General features: G+C 36.7%; 1 protein-coding gene across 4 annotated transcripts in view; it reads right to left on the bottom strand.

Annotated features, from left to right (window-relative positions):
- The window catches only part of LOC127442587 (phosphatidylinositol 3-kinase regulatory subunit beta-like), a 46,280-nt gene that overhangs the window by 17,701 nt on the left and 6,379 nt on the right, over positions 1-22,200 (bottom strand). For 3 of the 4 annotated variants that reach the window (XM_051700733.1, XM_051700735.1, XM_051700734.1), the window contains 6 exons: positions 19,828-20,549; positions 7,128-7,220; positions 6,489-6,560; positions 5,349-5,489; positions 3,951-4,146; positions 3,743-3,828 (listed from right to left, as the gene is read on the bottom strand). In XM_051700733.1, coding sequence (XP_051556693.1) covers positions 3,743-3,828; positions 3,951-4,146; positions 5,349-5,489; positions 6,489-6,560; positions 7,128-7,220; positions 19,828-20,152 — 913 coding nt within the window. In that variant the 5' untranslated portion in view covers positions 20,153-20,549. Of the gene's footprint in view, positions 1-3,742; positions 3,829-3,950; positions 4,147-5,348; positions 5,490-6,488; positions 6,561-7,127; positions 7,221-19,148; positions 19,176-19,827; positions 20,550-22,200 lie in introns of those variants that run through there. The other variant, XM_051700736.1, reaches the window with a different exon arrangement.

Below are 22,200 nucleotides of genomic sequence, written 5' to 3'. Positions count from 1 at the left end.
AAACTATCTGTGATTAGCCTCTGGCTGATAAATGTTCAGATTTCACTCATCAGTGATTGAGTAGTACAGTGGTGAAGAAGTTCAGCAGCGAGATCTTTTCACTGAGTGTTGAGAGTAAAAGTTTGGTTTAACTCGTTCTGTGTCCAAAGCCTAAATCCATGTCACTAAATAACTTCTCTTTTAATACCATTTTTGTTCTTTACAGCCAGTTGTTGATTAAAAAAAAATAAAATAAAAATAAACATTTAATTCTAATCACACATAGCACATATGCGCTAAAGAAACGCATGCTCTCAAGTTGCGTTCACTGGCTTATGCCGGTAGTCTTAAAGAGGCCATACCGATTTAGCACGTATTCTACATATCAACTTAAATACTTGTAAAAAGTACGAATTATGCATGTAAACAATAAACATGTAACAAAATAATAAGCAATATAATATATGAAATTTTAAGACATTTATTGATGAAATGCACAATTAGAAAAATGTTCAAAAGCTAAAATGTGTCCAATAATGATGAAAAACATTCTTTGTAAAATAATATATTCTAATTATGCCTAGAAGGTTAGAAGATCTCCTGTATTAACAGTATCAGCTGAGAGAAAATTTATTTCATATTAATGGGGTCATGTCATGAGGAATCAAATTTTCCTTCATCTTTTGACAAATAAAAGGCCAGTGCACTATTTTATTTTTTGTGTTTAACATTTTTATAAATTTTCAAAATAAAGAAAAACAAAACATACACTATATTGCCAAAAGTATTCGCTCATCTGCCTTTAGACGCATATGAACTTAAGTGACATCCCATTCTTAATCCATAGGGTTTAATATGACGTCGGCCCACCCTTTGCAGCTATAACAGCTTCAACTCTTCTGGGAAGGCTTTCCACAAGGTTTAGGAGTGTGTTTATGGGAAATTTTGACCATTCTTCCAGAAGCGCATTTGTGAGGTCAGACACTGATGTTGGACCAGAAGGCCTGGCTCGCAGTCTTCACTCTAATTCATCCCAAAGTGCTCTATCGGGTTGAGGTCAGGACTCTGTGCAGGCCAGTCAAGTTCTTCCACACCAAACTCGCTCATCCATGTCTTTATGGACCTTGCTTTGTGCACTGGTGCGCAGTCATGTTGGAACAGGAAGGGGCCATCCCCAAACTGTTCCCACAAAGTTGGGAGCATGGAATTGTCCAAAATCTCTTGGTATGCTGAAGCATTCAGAGTTCCTTTCACTGGAACTAAGGGGCCAAGCCCAGCTCCTGAAAAACAACCCCACACCATAATCCCCCCTCCACCAAACTTCACAGTTGGCACAATGCAGTCAGACAAGTACCGTTCTCCTGGCAACCACCAAACCCAGACTCGTCCATCAGATTGCCAGATGGAAAAGCGTGATTCGTCACTCCAGAGAACGCGTCTCCACTGCTCTAGAGTCCAGTGGCGGCGTGCTTTACACCACTGCATCCGACGCTTTGCATTGCACTTGGTGATGTATGGCTTGGATGCAGCTGCTCGGCCATGGAAACCCATTCCATGAAGCTCTCTACGCACTGTTCTTGAGCTAATCTGAAGGCCACATGAACTTTGGAGGTCTGTAGCGATCGACTCTGCAGAAAGTTGGCGACCTCTGCGCACTATGCGCCTCAGCATCCGCTGACCCCGCTCTGTCATTTTATGTGGCCTACCACTTCGTGGCTGAGTTGCTGTCATTCCCAATTGCTTCCACTTTGTTATAATACCACTGACAGTTGACTGTGGAATATTTAGTAGCGAGGAAATTTCACGACTGGACTTGTTGCACAGGTGGCATCCTATCACAGTACCACGCTGGAATTCACTGAGCTCCTGAGAGTGGCCCATTCTTTCACAAATGTTTGTAGAAGCAGTCTGCATGCCTAGGTGCTTCATTTTATACACCTGTGGCCATGGAAGTGATTGGAACACCTGAATTCAATTATTTGGATGGGTGAGCAAATACTTTTGGCAATATAGTGTATATATAATGATTCAACATTAACTCCCACTACTTCCCCTCCCCAATCAAGAACCCCACCCGACCCCAAACGAACATCCCAGTGGTCTTACATAAGTAGGCCAGTTCACTATTAAAACATACTGTAAGTTTCAAAACTCCTCTCTAATCTAAAAAGAGCATTTGTTTCTACTCTGCAATAATGACTTTTGAAATTGGCTACATTGTGACATCACAGTGCAGTGTCAGTTGAATAGCCCCGCCTCCACAACATACGTCATCGTCACAGTGAACTGATAGAGCGGCTGAGGTACTTCAACTCTGAAGGTGGTACTATTGTTACTGTATATTGCTTGTAAAAAGTGAAAAAAAAAAAAATGAAGATGTCCCAGGCTTTGTTGTATTCCTAGCTGTGGAAAAACTGCATCTCTGCACAGCCTTCTGAAGATCCCACCATTAGAAATGAGTGGCTTCCTGAACGCATCATTGTGAGATTATGTTTTGTTTGGCACATTTCTCGAAGGTTTCTTTTGAGAACTATTATGATTCAGACTTCGCAAAGAAACATATATTGAAAGATGGAGCAGTGTCAACTATACTGGACATGACAGTAATGCGACTGAGTAACAAATTTAATACTAATGTTTCTGTCTGTGTTTGTTTGATATGTTAGGAATTGTATAGTCAGCCATTTTTAAAAATCACAAAATAAACCATGATCAGGACTCCAATGTGAAGTGGATTGTGCTTATTACATGGTTACTTACCAAAAAAATACACAAGTCTGAACTATTTTCACTGTTCTCAGCTTTATATAGCATTATTGCTCACCTTATCTTGTATGCGTAATAATATAAGTAATTGGGTGCAACAGTATGATTGTTATTCCAGTCGGAACAACTGCAGTAGTTTGATTGCATGCTTGACATAAATTGGGACGTATAAATGCTACAAATGATTGCCTGGACTGAGTGCTTTTAAGGGATTTTGTAAATCACTTGCAAGTTTTCAATCTTTTATTCTTGGTAAAAATAGTTTGCGCTTCAAAGATGTTAGCCAATCATATCACAGTGTATGGCACAGAAAACTGACCACTTCAGACAGAGGGCCAGAGACAAGGTGGAAAATGTAATACTATATGACCTTTACTAACATTATAAGCAAACCTAAAGGAAATTAATAAAGTAAAAAAAGAAAATGCGTGACATGGACATTGTAACAGAAAATGGACATTGTAACTGAAATATATGTATATCTATATGAATCAATATCGAATCAAATCAGGAAATCTGTATCAATACCCAACCCTATCTCTAATAGTATTTATTTCTACACTACATAGTGGGTTAAGCTCATACCATTTCATTTTGCCCTGCAAATGCAGAGATACAAAGAATAAAAGCAAACTTACTCAAAAGTTTAGTAAACTAACACTGAACTGGCTGTACAATTTCCAGATCATAATTTTTTTTTTCCACAGCTCATTTTTATTTTAGTTTACATTAAAACATCCAGCAAGAGCACTAACTCTAACTCTAACTAAGCCGTTACGATAAATTCAATTAACTTAAAAAGAATATCCCAGGTTTTTCAACAACAATTTTGACATTCCTCAGTGTGTATAAACAAATGGGACATGCATTTATAGCAAATATATTTATAAAGGAAGCACAGCAGGCAAGCCAGAAGCTTTGCAAATAAACATTTAAAATATGCACCTAGGTTTACAAAACAATTTGAAATAAAATGTTGTCTATTGAGGTGACTCACCGGGAGGAGTTGGCTCTTGTTCCCAAATTCTTTCCAAAAGAAGTTTCTCAACTGTAACTGCACAAAAACCCTCATCTTCCTTTGACCTGTAAATTTAAACACATAGAAATAAAGATGGTTTATGGGTGTGCTAATATTCAGCAATATATTCCTACAAAATTTTAATCAAGCCAGTAGGAGAATACAAGAATCAAAACACCACACTCACCCGCTCACAGGGCCACTGATCAGCAGAGGGCCAAAGATTTGGCCCAGGGTGTGAATGTCCAGACCGTTCTGTTCAGCGCACTGGCAGACCTTCTCCAGGTGTCTGAGCAAATACTGCAGCGTCAAAAGGTTTTGTAGTGGAACTGCAGGGTTCTCCAGTGCCTGCAACAGCTGCTCTCGTCTCCTCAAAGGAACATCTGTTTATCAATAGAGAAATATTTTTTATATTTTTACCTCACAAAACTGTATCAATATTCGGAGCACTATTGTCACATTCATATTGTTGGGAAAGAGGACATTGACGAAAACATACTGCAGTATTAGGTTAACAACCACTCTATATCTATTCGACCAAAATGCAAACTCAGAACAAGCAAAGAATATAGAGCCATCTTTACACTGCAAAAGTGGCATATTTACCAAGAAAAGGTTTACACAGTCTAATGTTGCACAGAGGTGGGATAAATGCATTTACACAGCAAATACAAATGAATAAATAATGTTTTGAGATTCATGTTTTAAATATAAAATAATGAGGCATTGCGTCTAATACAGAATTTTAAGTAGGCTCAGAGCGACCTTAAAGGGTTAGTTCACCCAAAATTAAAATTCAATTAATTAAAAGCGATTGTATCGCTTTAGAAGACATTAATTTAACCACTGGAGTCGTATGGATTACTTTTATTATGACTGTCTGTCCTTTTTGCATCCACTTGCATTTTATGGACCTACAGAGCTGAGATATTCTCCTAAAAATCTTCGTTTTGTTCTGCTGAAGAAAGAAAGTCATACACATCTGGGATGGCATGAGGGTTAGTAAATTATGAGAATTTTTATTTTAGGGTGAACTATCCCTTTAACTTGGCTGTGTAAAGACGTCTTAAGTCTTGTTTCATTTGTAAGGATGTCTGTACAGATTCTCTGTATAGCAAGACTACAAGAGTTTCCATAAAATGATGAATGTACTGGATCTAAAGTATACTAGTCTTTTTTTTTTTTTTTTTCTGACACTGACATGACTTTACACCACACTAAGTAGGAAGTTTAGCATGATGATGACCAGTGATCATGAGTGACAAACAAGAGAGTAAAAGATCACAAAATATCACAGTTTTGAATCACAATACTCTAAACATAAAGAATAACAATATGGTATCAGTATAATATCGTATCCCCTTGACCCTGTTGATTCCAACCGTTATTTATGAAAGATATCACAACGGGTGCATATCTCGTCAGATGCTCAGCCAAAGACAAGGGGGGAACTTTTAACGTTTTCTTGGCCAACAACACATCTGAGGTATTTGCTTATATAGTTCATGCAATTCTGTTACTTTCTATAGAAGGTGCTCTTTCGTTATTGGCAGGCCTGCACGGATGAGTGAAAAGTGGCACATACCCGATTCTAGCTGCACTGCTGCCTGTAGGTCTGTATAAACAGAAGGAGGGATGATTGGGGAAGGAAGTTCCTGCAGGTACTGAATGAGAGCCTCCGAGAGTGCATGAATGTCCCACTGTCCTACGTCCAGCTCCTGCAGCTCTGCACAGGGACAAATCACCAGTCACTTCATGACCAAGTCATACAGGGATTGTCTCTCCCTCTCAATGTGATAACAAGCACAAGATTTGATCTGTTTCAATACATCCCTGAAAATGATTTGGTTGCAGTGGGATAAACTTTAGATAGATGCTGTAAATCAAATGGTACAATCAAAGAGTTACATAAATACGTTAGTATATGTTGTAACCAAACAGTTCATCTCAGGGTAACTTTATATAAACCTTATTAGCATTTCACTTTGTCATACCCTTCCTGGTTGTCACACTTTGTTATGGTTTAAGTGGGGTTCAAATGTCCATTGAAAATACAGGAAATAGACAGTTTAGGATTTTGAAAAAAGTATAACAAAAAAGCATTATGATGTAAAATTATTCTGCACTATTTCTAGGTAACTAACTTCATTGTACAAAAGGTCAAATGTCATTGCTTCTAATGAAGCTTACAATAAACTCATTGGCACATTCTCAGATCATGCAGGAATAACATAGATCATCAGGTTTTACACAAACATGTGGAGTTCATGCCAGCTCAAGTGCATGCTGTCATTAAACAAAAAGGGGACATATAAAATACTAAGAAATTCATGCTATTGTTTCAATTAAACTTTTCACTCAAATTACTTTGTAGATAATATAATTTATAAAGGAAAAAATTATTAAATTAGAAAAATGTAAAATGGCTGCATTTTCACAAGTTAACTATTTAACCCATTGAACCGCATGTGTTGTACAGTTAGCCATTCATAACTACATTTTAGATTTACTTATTTGCATTCCATTGGTCATGCTCCCATTGTAAAATATATGCTAGTAATGAGAAACCTGGTTAAATAGAGATAATAAATAATTAAACAATTTACACATTACTAATGTCTAAACTAACAGGAGAGGAACAAAAAAGCTTGCAGCTGCCAAGACTAAAATGCAAAAAAATAAAATAATAATTGCTAAAGCAATCAAAATATTGCAATTAACTTACCACCAAGGCTCTGTCTTTGACTGTCAGAGCCTGAAGCAGTGGATGTCCTGTACAGTGTCCTACAGTCCAGACCTAGCAAAAAGTCGAGAAGTTACTGTAGCTCATCTCTCAAAAACAGACCTTTCATGCTGGCTTGTGACTGCTCCGTTAATCCATCTAAACATTAAATGTAAAAGTCCAGAGATATAAATATATCCAGTCAGGTTATCGAAGTGAGAAAACAGCTCTAGCGGTGTATGCTAGCGGAGTCCATGCACTTTGTTTAAGTGTGTGAAGTGAGAAGACAGCTTGAGTCAAGCCAGACAGTCTGAGCGTCACTACGTCTCTCGCTCAGAGGTAAAAGAGAGGGGCGGCACACAGCGAAAGAGGAAATCTGGATGTTAATAACTGCCATATGGTGTAATAAGAAAATTTCACACCTCCTTGGCTTTCAATATTATTTTTAATGTGGAAATAGTCTATTAAATAAAGATGTCCAACGTTTAACTGATTTTATTCTTTTTTACCAGAGGGGCTCTGCCGGGATTCTTGCTGCTCACACTGGATTTGTGTGTTCCGTATCGTGTGTCAGGGTATTAAATTAACAACCCACAAACAATAAAGCCCTTAACATGACAATCAATGAAAGAAAGGTATTACCTTTCCGCTCAATTGCTTCAACCAACTTAACAAGATTAGGGGGAGCAGTTTCCGGGTGTGTGAACTGTTTGGTCAAGTCCAGGACTGGAACAACTGAAACGGTAGAGAAAAAAGGCAGAGAATTTCCATCAAACTTACTGTATATGTAACCGGCTTATATGCTTGAATGGCTGAAAAGTATATTTTAACAAATGATTATTTTATAAACGTCAAAAATTAACAATCATTGAACATTTTATAGGACAATATATTAACACACTTGACATGTTATTTTTTTTTATTGTACATTGACATTTATTCTTTTCTATATAAAGAGAGTCCGGGCCATTTCGGAGCATATGAGGGCCCTAAGTGAATTCCTATTTGGAGCACCCCCCACCCCCCTTCCTGGATCCAGGCCCATCCAAAAATGTCACCACAATACAGTCTTCAACAAATTTGAATATTTTAACTTAAAATTAGGATATATTAAATGAAACAAAACACACAAAAAATGACAATAAATTAACAACAAATTACTATGAATAACAATACATTAAAAATATAATATATTTTATAAATACATAAAAATAAAAAATAAATAAAAATAAAAAAGTCCTCCTGGTGGTTCGGGGCCCTAAGTGGCCGCTTATAGCTAGAAACGGCCCTGGTGAGAGCTATAAATGGCACATTCCATGAATATGGAACATGTTTGTATACTATGGCAACTTTAAGGCATTAGAGGCACAAATCCCATGTTTTTGTTGTGATAACTATTAGATATGTTAGATATTTTAGCATCCAAAGTAGCTAGTTTAAAGACGTCAAATATCAGGCCAAAAAAGGGGAAGAATTGGGCCTCTCTGACCTTTGAGGCCTTGACATAATCTATCAAATAGATATTCAATTAATTGTATAAAAACACATATTACCTAATTTCAATGACCAAAATGTCCTACATTTTGCACACAATCCTGTTACTGCATGATTTCCCCCATTACAATTTTTTTTTTCGAATCATTCCTCAAAGTGACACCTAAGAAGTAACCTTATTTGGAACTTTTCCACACCATGGAGGGAAGACAGAAAAATAAATGTTTACAAATATTTTTTTTGTTGACCGCATTTGTAAAGCTTTGCATGCAACCCTGTTATTTTGCTAGCAGGTTTACTAGATGAAAATAAAAACAACTCGTATAAAAATGTTGGTCGATCTCCTGTGCTTAATGATCAACAGCACCTCCTTTCACTGACCATTTGTTGAAAAAGAAAAAAAAAAAAAGAAAAAACATGGTCCTTTTTTTACATCCCATTTTTGGATGCCACATAATAAAAATCAAAATGTATATGTTAAAGCAAAAAGTTTGAACACACAGAAACTTTTACTTGTCACTCATATTTTGCATTTTGACTTTGGAAGTGTGGTTTGCAAGATTGCTGCCTTCCCTACCTACTGTTGTGACACTGTCCCAAGGCCAATATTTTAAATTTGACTTGCCAGTTACCTTTTTTAAATATAGAGCTAAATGTGCCGTCCTTCGTGGAATACTAAAGCAGCCAAAAGCAGCAACTGTCTAGTGGAGGAGGCTGCTGACATGATTTAATGACTTTAGAGCCAGTGCTGAACTCTATGCAGGCCACGTCTCACATTTCTCTTGTGTCTTAGGAGAGTGATGGCTTTGGGATGCATAATTGCAAATGAGTTTTATGACAGCTGTTTTATTCTGCTTCCTTGCTTGTTCTTTGTTTGAAAAAAACAAAAACAACAGCTCTCTTGCATTCAAAATTTCTGATTTTGTCTCTGGAATCCTAAAACTGTTTAAGAACACAGATTAATGACTAGCACAATTAACATCAAGACATTACAAAACATTAAATAATAAAATAGTAAAAAAGTGCGTAATGTAAAAGTAATTAAAAATACTAAATAGACAGAGCTAAATTGAGGAAAACAAGGGAAAAATATCTTTATCATATAAAAGCTTTTAAGTGGAGGGGAAAAAACCCTCCATTTCCTTGTGTCTTATTCCAGCCTTGCTGGAGTGAGAGCTGCCTTGGCCCTTTGCGTGAGCAGAGCACAATAAACGATTTAATCAAAAATCCTGAACAAGCAAAACCCCACTGGCCGTGTGCCAGACCCTCCTTTTCAGGCCCACCACAAAGAGGCCAAAGCTTGGCTGCCTTCGCCTCCTGGCAGTGCAAGGCTAAACCACGTCTAATTATTAATTTTGGAGTTCAGACGAAGTGCCATGTCAGCAAATTCCACTTTTCCACTGCACGTTAAACATGGAACTTTGCTTGCTTTACCCTCATACGGACAGAAAGCCTGCCTCTTCCGCCCCCAACTTTTCCTCGTTGCACACATTCACCACTGCCCCTGACATAAATCCATGTTGTATCCGAAATCCATGTTATATCTTTGCTGGAAAAAAAAAAAAGGAGAAAAAAAAAAAAGAAGACTAAGTCTTTTCTCACTTCCACTTAAGATTTCTTTTTTGTGCAGATTCTGGATAATCTATGGATCTTGCCATTGCCAATGCATTTAAAACTGTCTTTTAGATGTGCACTGTCAAGGGAGGGAATTTTTATTTATTTTTTTTTACCCACAGTAGCTGGTGTATGCCCAATTTATTTGTAAATTAAAAATTTTGCCAGCTGCTTTTATTTTCCATTTCAAATATATAAAATAACTCATATATATATATATATATATGAAAATAAATACAAATGTGCAAAGACCACTTTGAGGACCAAAAAAAGAACAGTTTCCTTTGCATTCACACTGTTCCTGAACTTGATAGTGGAGTATCTTTTTTTTTTTTGCCATCTTTAGAATCACGTTAGTATCTAAAACATCGTACACACTGCCGTAACAGTGACTGGCAGCTAATAAAAATCACCCATCACTGAACAAAAACTATCCATATTGTATCCGACTGGTGGTGGGTGGTAAAAACTTACATTAAAATACTTACAAAATGGCTGCTTGCATTACAGGGAGCACTGCTGTGGTTATTGATTAAAAAAAAATAAAAATAAAATAAAACTGAGGGTGTTCCTTTTCTAACAAACATACTAAATTGCTGTTGATGTGCAGAAGACAGTATTCAAACACACTGGCACAAACACTCATGAAAACGCAGCAGGGGATTTTGCGCAAAATACTGCTTTTAGGAAAAACAGCTGTGGCCCTGAAGTCATTGTTGGTTTTTGGAGAAAGAACCAACTAATCATTACCCAATTATAGTTGTCTTGGTAGTCTGCATTTTGGCTGGCCTGCAACTGAATATGCCCTGGGAAAAACAACTGCAACAGCTAATCATATGATTATAGCAACAGCTTGCTTTATTCTGCAGTAGTCGGGCTGTCACTTCTTCAAGAGTACACTGTCAAGGCACATTTTATCATATCCACATAGCGTATTTTCTGGAAATAAAGTCACACCTAATCAAAATTGCATTGAGAGGAAAAACACAGATAAATCACATATTCATTCATTAATTTTAGCGACTGTCAATATGTGGATATTTCTGATATTTGCAACCCTCTTTACTATGCACTAATTCTCCGGTTGTTACTATGAGTAAGTTACTTATTGCATGTAAGGAGTTGCGTTTGACCGTGGTCTAGACCGAGTTTGTTAGAAAAATAATGTTATGATGGACAGAATATTGAAACTGGTTGCATAAAATACTCTGTACAGGCTACTTTAAAATGTTACTACCATCTCTATGACTGATGTTTTCATCTGTTTGTAAGCATTTGTGTTTTGGTGCGCAGTGTTTGATCACCCAACATCAATTATGTATATCCTAAATTATGTAAACAAGTAGCTTCGGACTATAAGTCACAGGAGCTTTCAGATGATGAATTTTTTTTAAATTTTAGATACGGTTGGTAAATGAGAGCAAACAACTATTGTTTTGTTGGTTAAAATTTTAATGCTTGCTGAAATTATGTTGGAGGCGAAGTGTGTGATTTCTGTGCCGCCAAATGGAATAGAGTGCAATAGTGCCAACCCAATTTTTCAGCCCCTCTTGGTTTCTGAAGTATTTTTCCCATTCTTTTCTCCATAGGGATTTTATAAAGTCCTTCATAAAAGAGTTCTAAAGCCATGAACCAAACCAACCAGCTTCATGGTGAATCACAACAACACAAACTTTGATAAGTATAAGCTGATAAGTATTTAAAATTGACCAGAAAGTCCAAAGTACAGGGACAGGTACTATGTACTTGACGTCTTTCAAGAAGACATGAACTACAATCTCATGAAGCATTGTGAATGATGTAATCAAATAAAAAACAATGGAAAATATAAAATTATTGTTTTAAAGTAGCTGATTATAAGTATAGAAACAATATATTTAAATTTTCTTGCAAAATATTCATATGTATGAATATTTTATTTATATACATATTTGTATATCCGAACATTTAATTTATATATTATTTATATATATTTTTTTTCTTGCAAAATATTCCAATATATTCAAATATGTAAATGTTTATACTTGTAATCAACAAATTTCTATAGTTACATATTTTTTCATTGTTTTTTATTTGAATACGCAAGTAGTTTAAGAGTGTAGGGAGACACTCAAGTGATGCCATGGGTTGAGCCAATGTTGCAGTGTCAGGCCGGTCAGGATGCTAAAAAGAGTAACATTTTAAAATAAAGTTTTTGCTGCATAGAGCTGCAGTGTGTAGTTGTCTCTCCATAATAAGCTGGGATAGGAAAAGGTATTTAAACATCGAAATTTTAAAATTCAACAAAAATCCAAATACGTCACTTTTAAACAACTCCACTGCCTCACTTGCACTCTGATGTGTTCATTAACATAGATTCGGCCATGCACTACTAATGGAAAATGGTGCCTTTGTACTCACTGAATATGATTATGTAAGACAACTTTCACCCACATTGCCTTGTATTATTCAGTAATCTGAGCACCTCATTCATGGCTATCCCTGTTTCCTTTAAATGGAGATCTAAACCTCTCTACATGTTTTAATCTTAATGCAGTGCTAATGGTATTAAGAAACACCACAACACAAAAGCTGCAACTATAAAAGACTGTCTTATATAGCTCAAATTTCTTTTGTCTTATTGGTGTGCATAATCAGCTTCAGGCCTGACAGGATTTCTACAGACTACAGTCTGACAGACTGCAACAGAAAACTGCATTCTGATAGATTAAGAGATTAAACACATATTGCATATACAGTATGCATAGATGAAGCATTTTGAAGTGTACCACTAAAGATGGACATTAAATTATCATTTGAGTTACTGTACCTTAACTAGAAGAGCATGGCCCAAAAAACCAAGACAATGGGTTCGATTCCCAGGAAACACGCATACTGATGAAACGTATACCCTGAATGCACTCAAAGTCGCATAAATGTAAATAATAATAATTTAAAAAAAACGACCAAAAGATGATCAAGGATGTTCAAAAGAAAAAAACAAGTCTCCTGCCTTGGGAATCTTTTTTTCTGCCATAATCAAATGTAAAATGTACAGATAAAGCCTGCTGTGCAGTTTAAGTAACAACATGTCCAGTTTTTGAACACAGGCCAAAGCACCATGAGAAAGATTGCGACACTAATACAGGCTCAGATTGAAGGCCTTAACTAGCCCTTTACTAATTCTGTGAAAGAAAGTTCAGGGTAAGGAACCGGGGGAAAATTCAAGGGGCCTTCTCTTTCTGCGAATTGTTGCGAGTGGATAGTTTATAGCTGCCTGGAGACAGTATCAGAAGAGTCTGTGAAACAGGGGAGGAGGAATAGGAGGAGACTGTAGAAATGCCAAGCCATGGTTAACTTCAACATGCAGTAAAACTGAGGCCAGAAAAAGAAAGAGGGAAAAAAAGAGAGGGAGAACTTTTGCCACAGGCTGTGAAACAACCAAATTCTATTTTGTATGCTACAGTATTTCTGTGAGGATAGCGTTGGTGGATTTAGATTAAATCACACTAAATGTATCTCTAACTTTGTGAATAAGATGCACTTGGAAAATGGAAAACACCATACAGCCATTTTAAAATAGAAAAAAAAACAATGGCTATGTTAGTAATGATAAATATTAGGAGTGGGAATAAGCAGGGACCTGCCGATACAATATTATATTGTCGCAGTACAGAAATATTGTGATTCTTTATGTTTAGTGTATTGTAGGGTTGCTCCGATACCAACATTTTGGCTTCAGTACGATATCAGCCCTGGTACTTCAGTATCGATACTAAATCGATACTTAGGCAACAAATAAACAGCCTCAGATTACTGATGAAATTACACAGAAAATGGCTTGATTAAAAGAACTGCACTATATCTTGCAGTTACAAATTTTGTTTTATTTTTTTGGATTCCATGTTTTGTGTTTTGTTGACATTTTATCATCGTCTGCTGCACAACAGAGCTTCACAGTATAAATGAAACACATTTAGGAAAAAAATTACCTGTGGCACAAGATTGCTATGGTTGATTCACAGCATGCTGATATTCAGTACAGTCTTGCTTTTGTGATATTGCTTACATACATAATAATAATAATAATAATAATAATAATAATACACAATCATTTGTTACATTAGTGTTATTAGAAGAATTATTGCTACTACTTTGAATGCTACATTTTTCTATACAGTAGTCATATTTTTCTATCTTAATATCTTCAATTTCATGCATCCAGTTGAAAAGAGCTTTTATTTTGTCAGAGCACTTTTATTTTGGCAGAGCACTTTTATTTTGGCAGACCTTGAGTTCTTCCTGTGTGTTTTTGACAGTAGTTTTTAATAAGCTACCTATTCCAAATGAAATGCTGAAATACTTGTGAGCTGAAATCTCAGAGCTGCACCGGAGTAATTTGTGTGTGTTCACTGCAGCTCATACACTGACCACACTGCATCATCAGCATCACATGCGCTCTGTGTGTGTGAGAGCAGCACCCCTCGTTTATTTTGAAGTGCGCAACACATACAGACTATATAAAGAGTATGTTTAATTAAATCCCATCCTTTCATGGTTTAATGATCACATTTGGCCATATTGAAATTTGAATTTAATTTAGTGTCAAATTGTCATTAATTTCATCCCAATTATGTTAATAGCACCATACTGTAGTACAGTACCAAAATTTAATCAAGATGATATCGTACCCTTTTTTAAATTTTGGTATCGCGATATATGGTGTGCACAGGTATACAGCACATCCCTATGTACTGTATTACGATTCAACTCTGTGATATAATGTGTCTTTTTCTCGCTTCTTTCTCATTCATCTTATTTTGACCATGGCGCTCTACGTAGCACTTGCCAAACTTCCTGCGTTACTTCATCGTAGAGCTTAGGGCTGGGCAGTATGGCAAAACACATCGTTGTGACATCGTGTCAAGGATCGTCTCGGTGTGCAAATATCCACGTGTGCGGCACTCCACATGCACGTGTGACTGAGTCATTCTGCTTACATGGACACCAGAAAGCCGTTTATTATGAGAAAGCTGCTTAAGACAAGAAAGCCTCATTCACGTTTATATGCACTGTGTAAGCAGCATACTCTTTACCCCCGTATACATGCGGCTTGGTCATGCAACTTTCTCCACAGAAATTTAATTTCCCTGCAATGCTGGTTTAAATAAAAAAACATGGCATCCGAGGAAGTCCTCGCTATTTTTTGTTCTTTGTTGCTTTGCTTTATTTTCAGATGTCCCACAATTGCTGCAGTGTTTGTTTCTTTAAAGGGATAGTTCACCCAAAAATGAACATTCTCTCATCATTTACTCACCCTCATGCCATCCCAGATGTGTATGACTTACTTTCTTTTGCTGAACACAAAAAGATTTTTGGAAGAATATCTCAGCTCTGAGGGTCCATACAATGCAGTGAATGATGATCAGCACTTTAAAGCTGCAAAATGCACAGACAATTGTAGTAAAAGTAATCCATACGACTCCAGTGGATAAATTAATGTCTTCTATAGCTTAAACAATTGCTTTCGGTGAAAAAAAAAAAAAGATCCATATTTAAGTCCTTTTCACTATAATTGTTTACTTCCGGTTGCTGTCCAATGCGCATCCACGAGGGGACTCAGTTCACGCAGCCTCTCACGTGACGCAAGAGCCTTGGCATGTTCACGCGAGCAGTGACGCGATACAACCGGAAGTGCAGCTCAATTTGTTTACAAGTTTATAGTGAAAAGAACTTAAATATTAATCCGTTTCTCACCCAAAGAAATCATATCTTTCTCGAAGACATTTAACCACAGGATTACTTTTATAACGATTGTCTGTCCTGTCCTTTTTGGAGCTTTAAAGTGCTGATCACAATTCACTTGCGTTGTATGGTCCTACACAGCTGAGATATTCTTCCAAAAAAAAATCTCCATTTGTGTTCTGCTGAAGAATGGCATGAGGGTGAGTAAATGATGAGAGAATGTTTATTTTTGGGTGAACTAGCCATTTAACTTTCCATCGCAGCCTGCCGCGGCATTGCGTTGCAATAGTGGGGTTTCCCTCTTTCATCATCCCCAGCCACACTAGAGTGCATACACACACATACACTATTCAAAAGCCTATAAGAATGCCACTTATGCGCTTACATGACCACACTGCGGCTTACGTTTTCTTGTTGCATTACTTTAAAAAGATGTTACTTGAGGAAAGTTTATAACAATCATTATATTTGTCTGTCCACATTAGACTGTGAAATGTGTTGAGTTGTGTTTTTCATTTACTTTGACTATGTTTATCAAGTTCAAATTAAAGAGAAAGTAATTAAATGGAACGGCTTACCTTGGTTCCAGTATGTTTATGATTATGCAAAAACACTTACATTTTGGCTCGAGTTTAAAATTTGGTTGAATAGAAATAGATTTTACTGCAGTATGTTTTATCTTCTCACACACTTGCCCTGAGTACTGGACAATCTCTTTTCCCCCCAAGAATACTAATGTGAAAAAGTAACTAAAATACGGCTTCTGGTGATTTAAATATCAATAAAGTATTACAAAATGTTCTTATCAACCAACTGATATTTTACTAATTAAATTTCTAAACCTATGCACAATTACTATGAATTTTTTCTGCACATGTTTTTTGCCCAAGTAACCTATACGAGAGCACAAAAAGTGCTTTGTCAATCATTCCTGCTGGGAGAAAAGTGATACAAATCAAGTACTTGATAAGAATGGAAGCACTACTTTTAGAACAGGTGTTTAGTTAGTAGACATCTGACAAATTTGAGGTTGACTACCTTCTTCTTCCTCTACCAGTTTAATCAAGGTACATTTTAAAGGGTGTGTCTCAAGCATGCAGTGTGTCTTAGGTTAGAAGTTTGGGAGGTCGGTCAACCACAGGAGGGAAAAATGTCTGGATCTAGATATGCGAGTGTCTTTCATGTGGAGCAGGTTGAGAGCTAGTGGTCATACCTATAAAGCGGTTTTAAAAGGATTAGTGTGTTATTAAGGCTATTTTTAAGTAGTCTTTAAAGAAAAGAAAGTTGTACTACTGTCTTTTATCTTTAAAACATTAAAAGATTCATACCTTTCATCTACATATCATACTCTTCAATTGCTGCCTTTTAAAGACCTTTCACAGAGAAAAAGGGCTGTTTTCATTTAAATTAGGGAAACTTTAGCAATTCTAAGTTTGCATGACCTTCACAGGTATAAAATATACAAATTATTATGCAGATCAGGCATTATATGCAGTCTTGAAGCTTTCTTAATCAGCCTGTGGTGTTGCAAATGTTGTTAATTTAAAGAATTAATTTTAAGAATTCATACACACAGTACTGTACAAGGTTTCAAAAAAGCATGTCATAAAATGGTTATTTATATCTTCAGCTTTAGTGTGTCAATAGAAAATATAAATGTTTGACTCCCAAACATCTACTTAGAAAAGATTACAATAGAAGAACAGGGATCCCTGCAACAGATGTCATGGCCCCCACAAAGCCCCCCACTGAACATCATGTCAGTCTGAGATTTCATGAAGAGACAGAAGCAATTGAGACAGCCTAATAGATAGAAGAACTGTGGCGAATTCTCCAAGAAGCTTGGAACATCAAATCTGCCAACAACCAAGAAAAACTGTGTCCAGGTGACCTAGGAGAATTGGTGCTGTTTTAAAGGTGGTCACATCGAATATTGATTTAGCTTTTTTATGTTTACTGGACTTTGTATGACATTAAGTGAAAACTGAAAACTATTTATTTCCTTATTTTTGAAGACATCCTCACTATGCAAATTTTTCACAAGTGCCTAAAACTTTTGCACAGTACTGTATATAAGTTGATTAGAAGCCATTTAAATAAATAGTGTTTGTGTTAATTTAATCCAAAACCCAACATGGATAAAATAAGTTAACCATTAAAGTCATGAGTTTAGAATGTCTCATACAGCTGAAGCCATATAACAACATCATTCTGGGAGTGATTTCAAAATTCATTCGCAGGCACGGAATAGTTTCTCTCACAATCTATGAAACTCTCTAGGCATTTCAATACCTACATGATTGCAATTTCTTAACCTCATTGAATGGGTGTCATTGGGTATACTTCACACTATCAATCACTGTCTACCCCAGGCAATTGGTAAGACATGTTATTTAAATGTCATAAAATTATGGAAGAAAGAACATTTATCAAAACAAACTAAAAACAGAATACAAGTAAAAATCAATAGTTCAATAGCAATTCTGTAGAGCATAAATTGTTTGTAAACAGTTGGGCTCTTTACTTATCGAAGCGATAATTGAGGAGAATTAACAAATAATATCAATGAAGCTTACAAGCCAAAGAATAAATGTTTAAGATTCTTCAAAGTATTACAATAATCAATTCTGAACAATATTTTTTTTCATACTCATTAATTATTATTAGTATAATCACCAAAACGATAGACTTCCTTTTTTAAAGGACTATTCCGCGTTGAATACAAGTTAAGCTCAGTCGTGGCATAACCCCAAAAAATTTCAACTCAATACACTTACAATGGATGTGAAAGGGGCCAATTTTTGGAGGGTTTAAAAGGCAGAAATGTGAAGCCTATAATTTTATTAAAGCACTTACCTTAATTCTTCTGTTAAAACTTGTGCTAAACTTTGAGCTGTAAAGTTGTTTAAATTATCGTTTTTATGGTTACTGGAGGTTTTACGGCATTACGTCGTCATGGCAACAAAGCTGTAAAATTGGATATAAAAAAAAAATGTAATAGCGATTTTATCACACTAAAATCATAGTAACACACATTTTCTTGTTGAAAAAAACAATTTTTTTTTTAGTTTGTGGATTGGCCCCATTCACTTCCACTGTAAGTGCTGCACTGTAACCCAGAAAATATCTTAAGAAAAGGGGCATGTTGAAATGAATTTTCGTGGTAATAAAAATTATGACTGATAGAGCTTAACTTGTATTAAAGTCATACTATTTCTCTAACAAATAAATGATTAATAAGAACCCTTAATACCTTTTCTTATTAACTGATTAATAAAAATGAAGAATGTCAAAGTATAGGACTTGTATGGATATACAGTATGGTGCAATTAGCTTGCTTAATCTGACTTGACATTTCAAGATGCGTAATAATTGAGCATAAATTCTATGCTCGCCTTATTTCAAAGTTCCATTCTCATGCAAATCCATTTTAAGCAGAAGGCAAATGTGCATGTAGGTCAATTCCCTACCACTACACAAAAAGACAAACAGAGATGTGTAAGTTAGTCGACTTTAAAAACTATGCTAGAAGCAACATACTGCTCTCATCAAGACTGCAATACAGCAGCACTACGTATTATTAAGTCGAAGCAACTAGAATTGCATGTATCTGTTCCCGTTATTCAGCATGCCAAGTCACTGAAATGTATTCTCTTGCGGTCTTATTTTGTCAGTGATCATCACAGATTAACTATGACAACTTCTATTTAGTGTGCACTGCAGCGGTGGAGAGTTTGAACTGTCCTAAAAAAGGACACAATGGAGACATTGAAGCAAAAAAAAAAATCACCTGATGAAGTGGGAATGTGCAGTTGAAGCTGAAAGCCCTACCTGATACATAATTCCATTCTCCAGATTGGCCTGGTGAACTGCCAAGCCTCCAAACATACTATAATTTACTGCTTCCTGAGGGCATAAAGAGTGGAGAAGGAGAAGAGAGAGTTTTGGGAGAATGCCAGAGGAATACAGGAGCAGAAGCGGTTTGGGGAAAGAGGCACAAGATATCTAAGGGTATAATGTACGATCTGCATAGGGTGTGCTAAACGACCTTGGAGACAAAAAGGGAGCAGTGAAAAATGCAGCTTATGTTTGGAAATGTCAACATATGGTTGATTTACACATAAAAAAAAAAAAAATCGAATTCAAGTGAAATCTTTGACGATTCAATGCCGGACAAGCAGGGGCTCTGCTATAGAAGAAGCCTGCTGCTGATGCAAAATTCTCTCTTTCCTATTAACGCAGGATAAAAAAAAAAAATTATTGTGAGAGATCTGATTTAACATGCACAACCAGATTTGTTCCAAAAATGAAATGGGTTTATCACAGCTTGTTAACATAGGTTAAGAAGATCAGTGAGTGGTCAACAGAGTAAAGCTTATGAAAAACCCAGTGAATGCATATTTTTTTTTGGTTACTATCTGTAAAAAAAAAAAAAAGTCTACATTACACAGAAAAAAATTATAATACAAGTGAGAGCTCTGCAACAGTTTAGAGTGTTTTGGAATCTTACCCTGTGCTGAGGCTGCTGGCTCAGGTGTTGGAACAGCAGGAAGTGGTCTCTGAGAACGAGGCTGGCAGGACAGCACTGACATTTTCACAGGTCCAACATACTGCACGTACGTCCCTGGAAAGTCTCCCCTCTGTTTGGTTCGCTCGTTAAAACCCAAGATCCAGCCAATGCACTCTGGGTGCTGCTCATCTCCCTCTTTGAGACCCAGTGACAGTAGAGACGCTTTGTTGACAGTCAGAATATCACCAGGTTCAAGGTCAATATCGTCCTCCCAGTCTTTACGATAGGCGTACAGAGATCTGTACTGGAAGCCATCGGCAGCCATTTTCAGCGTATGAAATGAAAATCACCCCAGGCAGATGAGTGTAGGACTGGGGATGAAACTTTGGCAGGACGTACTGTGGGACGTTTTGTTAAAAGCTAAGGACTATTGACTGGAGCATATAAGCATGTCCAACTGAGTGGGCCTGCACAGTGAGAAGCAGCGTTGCAGCTTAGACCTGGCCAGTGTTGGCAGAACAGGGCACTTTTCTCAACTTGAACCCGCGGTTCAACCAAATGATGGAACAGAGGGAATGAGACGACAACATGCTCATGCAGGCACAGACAAAAAGTCTCAAGTTTAAATAATAATTTCTTCAGACAAATTAGCTGTTGTCGTCTGTTAGCAGGTTGCTCAAAATTCCCTCTCAGGATGTGATCCTCCCAGTGTGACGTGATGACTGAAGGAAAAAAAAAAGACAGCAAAATATACTCACATATACTGTACCACCACACAACCACAAAAGCTACAACACAACCTAGTAGGGTTGCACTGTATATCGGTGCTACGGTAGTATCACGATACTAAAGCTTCAAAATACTGGCAGTGCCACAGTATTTTTTTAAACGGTAGTACCGCAAGTTATGTTGTATGTACGGTAGTAAATATTATTTTCGCTAAAACCATCATTTGAATCTTCAATTTGACGTGATGGCAATAACATTAAAAATACAGTATTTTCGAGCGGTGCCCCCTTCAGGCATTGCCCTTTAAGGGTGCAAAATTCTGTTTAGAATTTGCCCTTTATATGGTATTGTTTATTTTTCAATGTGTGGTTTTCCCATGCTTCAAACACACTAACACGTCTGAATCCCAGCATGTTAATTTGGCGGTCATGTCTCCTAATGGATAATCTAAAACTTTAGAGTGTAAGAAGCTTTTTAAAAAACACAATTCACATAATGAGATTTGTAATTAATTTGGGGTTTGCCTGATGAGAACGGGAAAACCCATCTGCCATGAATGCCTACAAAGATTTCAAGCCAAAGGGGGAACACCAGCAACCTTATTAAACACCTTCGGACACATCCCACTGCTTCTGCAGAATACTCCCCGGTTAGTGCCACTTCATTTAACCTAAATTCTTTATCTTAGCATTTACAGATTTACCGTTTCTCTGAAAAATAGAACGTTGCACTCGTTAATTTTTTTCCAATTACAAATGCTTTTGGGAAAGGCAGCCCAGATCGATTTGGTCACGATTTGATCATATCCCTGAGCCATGCGATCAAACTGGTGGGTGTGGGTGGGTGGGTGTGTGTGTGTGTGTGTGTGTGTGTGTGTAATCTGCATTCGCGCTGCTCTTTACCAGGAGAGAGGTGCTGAAGTGGGGGTAATAATGAAACAGCTACTCAAAATAAGTCTTTTCAATTTTACAATATCTTTATTTTTATGTTACTAACATTCAAATAATCACAGATTAATGGAATAAAAGTATAAAGTTTGCTGTTTGAACTGGCGGCAAAGTTATTTTTATTTTTTTTCAAACTAATCAAACTAAGAATGTATTAGGTAACAAGTTAGTCGATTTGAGCCTTCTCCCGGTTCATCCATCAGTTATTTTCACCACTTCTGGAGCAATAAGTGGAATGGCTAGTTTCTAAGAATCACTATGACAAACGGTGTTAAGCACTAACACACTCTCATGTGGTATTGTGATACTTTAGTTGGTATAATATCGTAAGATATGATTATGATATTGTGAAAACCCTACAACCTAGTGTCCCAAATTATAACACACGTTGCTCATACACGCACGGAGCACTTTATTAGGAACACTATGGTCCTAATAAAGTTACCGACATGGTCTTCTGCTCTTGTAGTCCATCCACCTTAAAGTTCAACATGTTGTGCATTCTGAGATGCTATTCTGCTCACTACAATTGTCCAGTGTGTTTATCTGATTTACCGTAGCCTTTCTGTCCGCAGAACTGCCACTCAATGGATATTTTTTGTTTTGGCACCATTCTGAGTAAACTTTAGAGACTGTTGTGCATGAAAAGCCCAGGAGATCAGCAGTTACAGAAATACTCAAACCAGCCCGTCTGGCA

Source organism: Myxocyprinus asiaticus, chromosome 6 (genome assembly GCF_019703515.2).
Source record: "Myxocyprinus asiaticus isolate MX2 ecotype Aquarium Trade chromosome 6, UBuf_Myxa_2, whole genome shotgun sequence".
NCBI lineage: Eukaryota > Metazoa > Chordata > Actinopteri > Cypriniformes > Catostomidae > Myxocyprinus > Myxocyprinus asiaticus.
The sequence above is the reverse complement of the archived record's forward strand: the minus strand, read 5'-3'. Positions and strand labels throughout refer to the sequence as shown.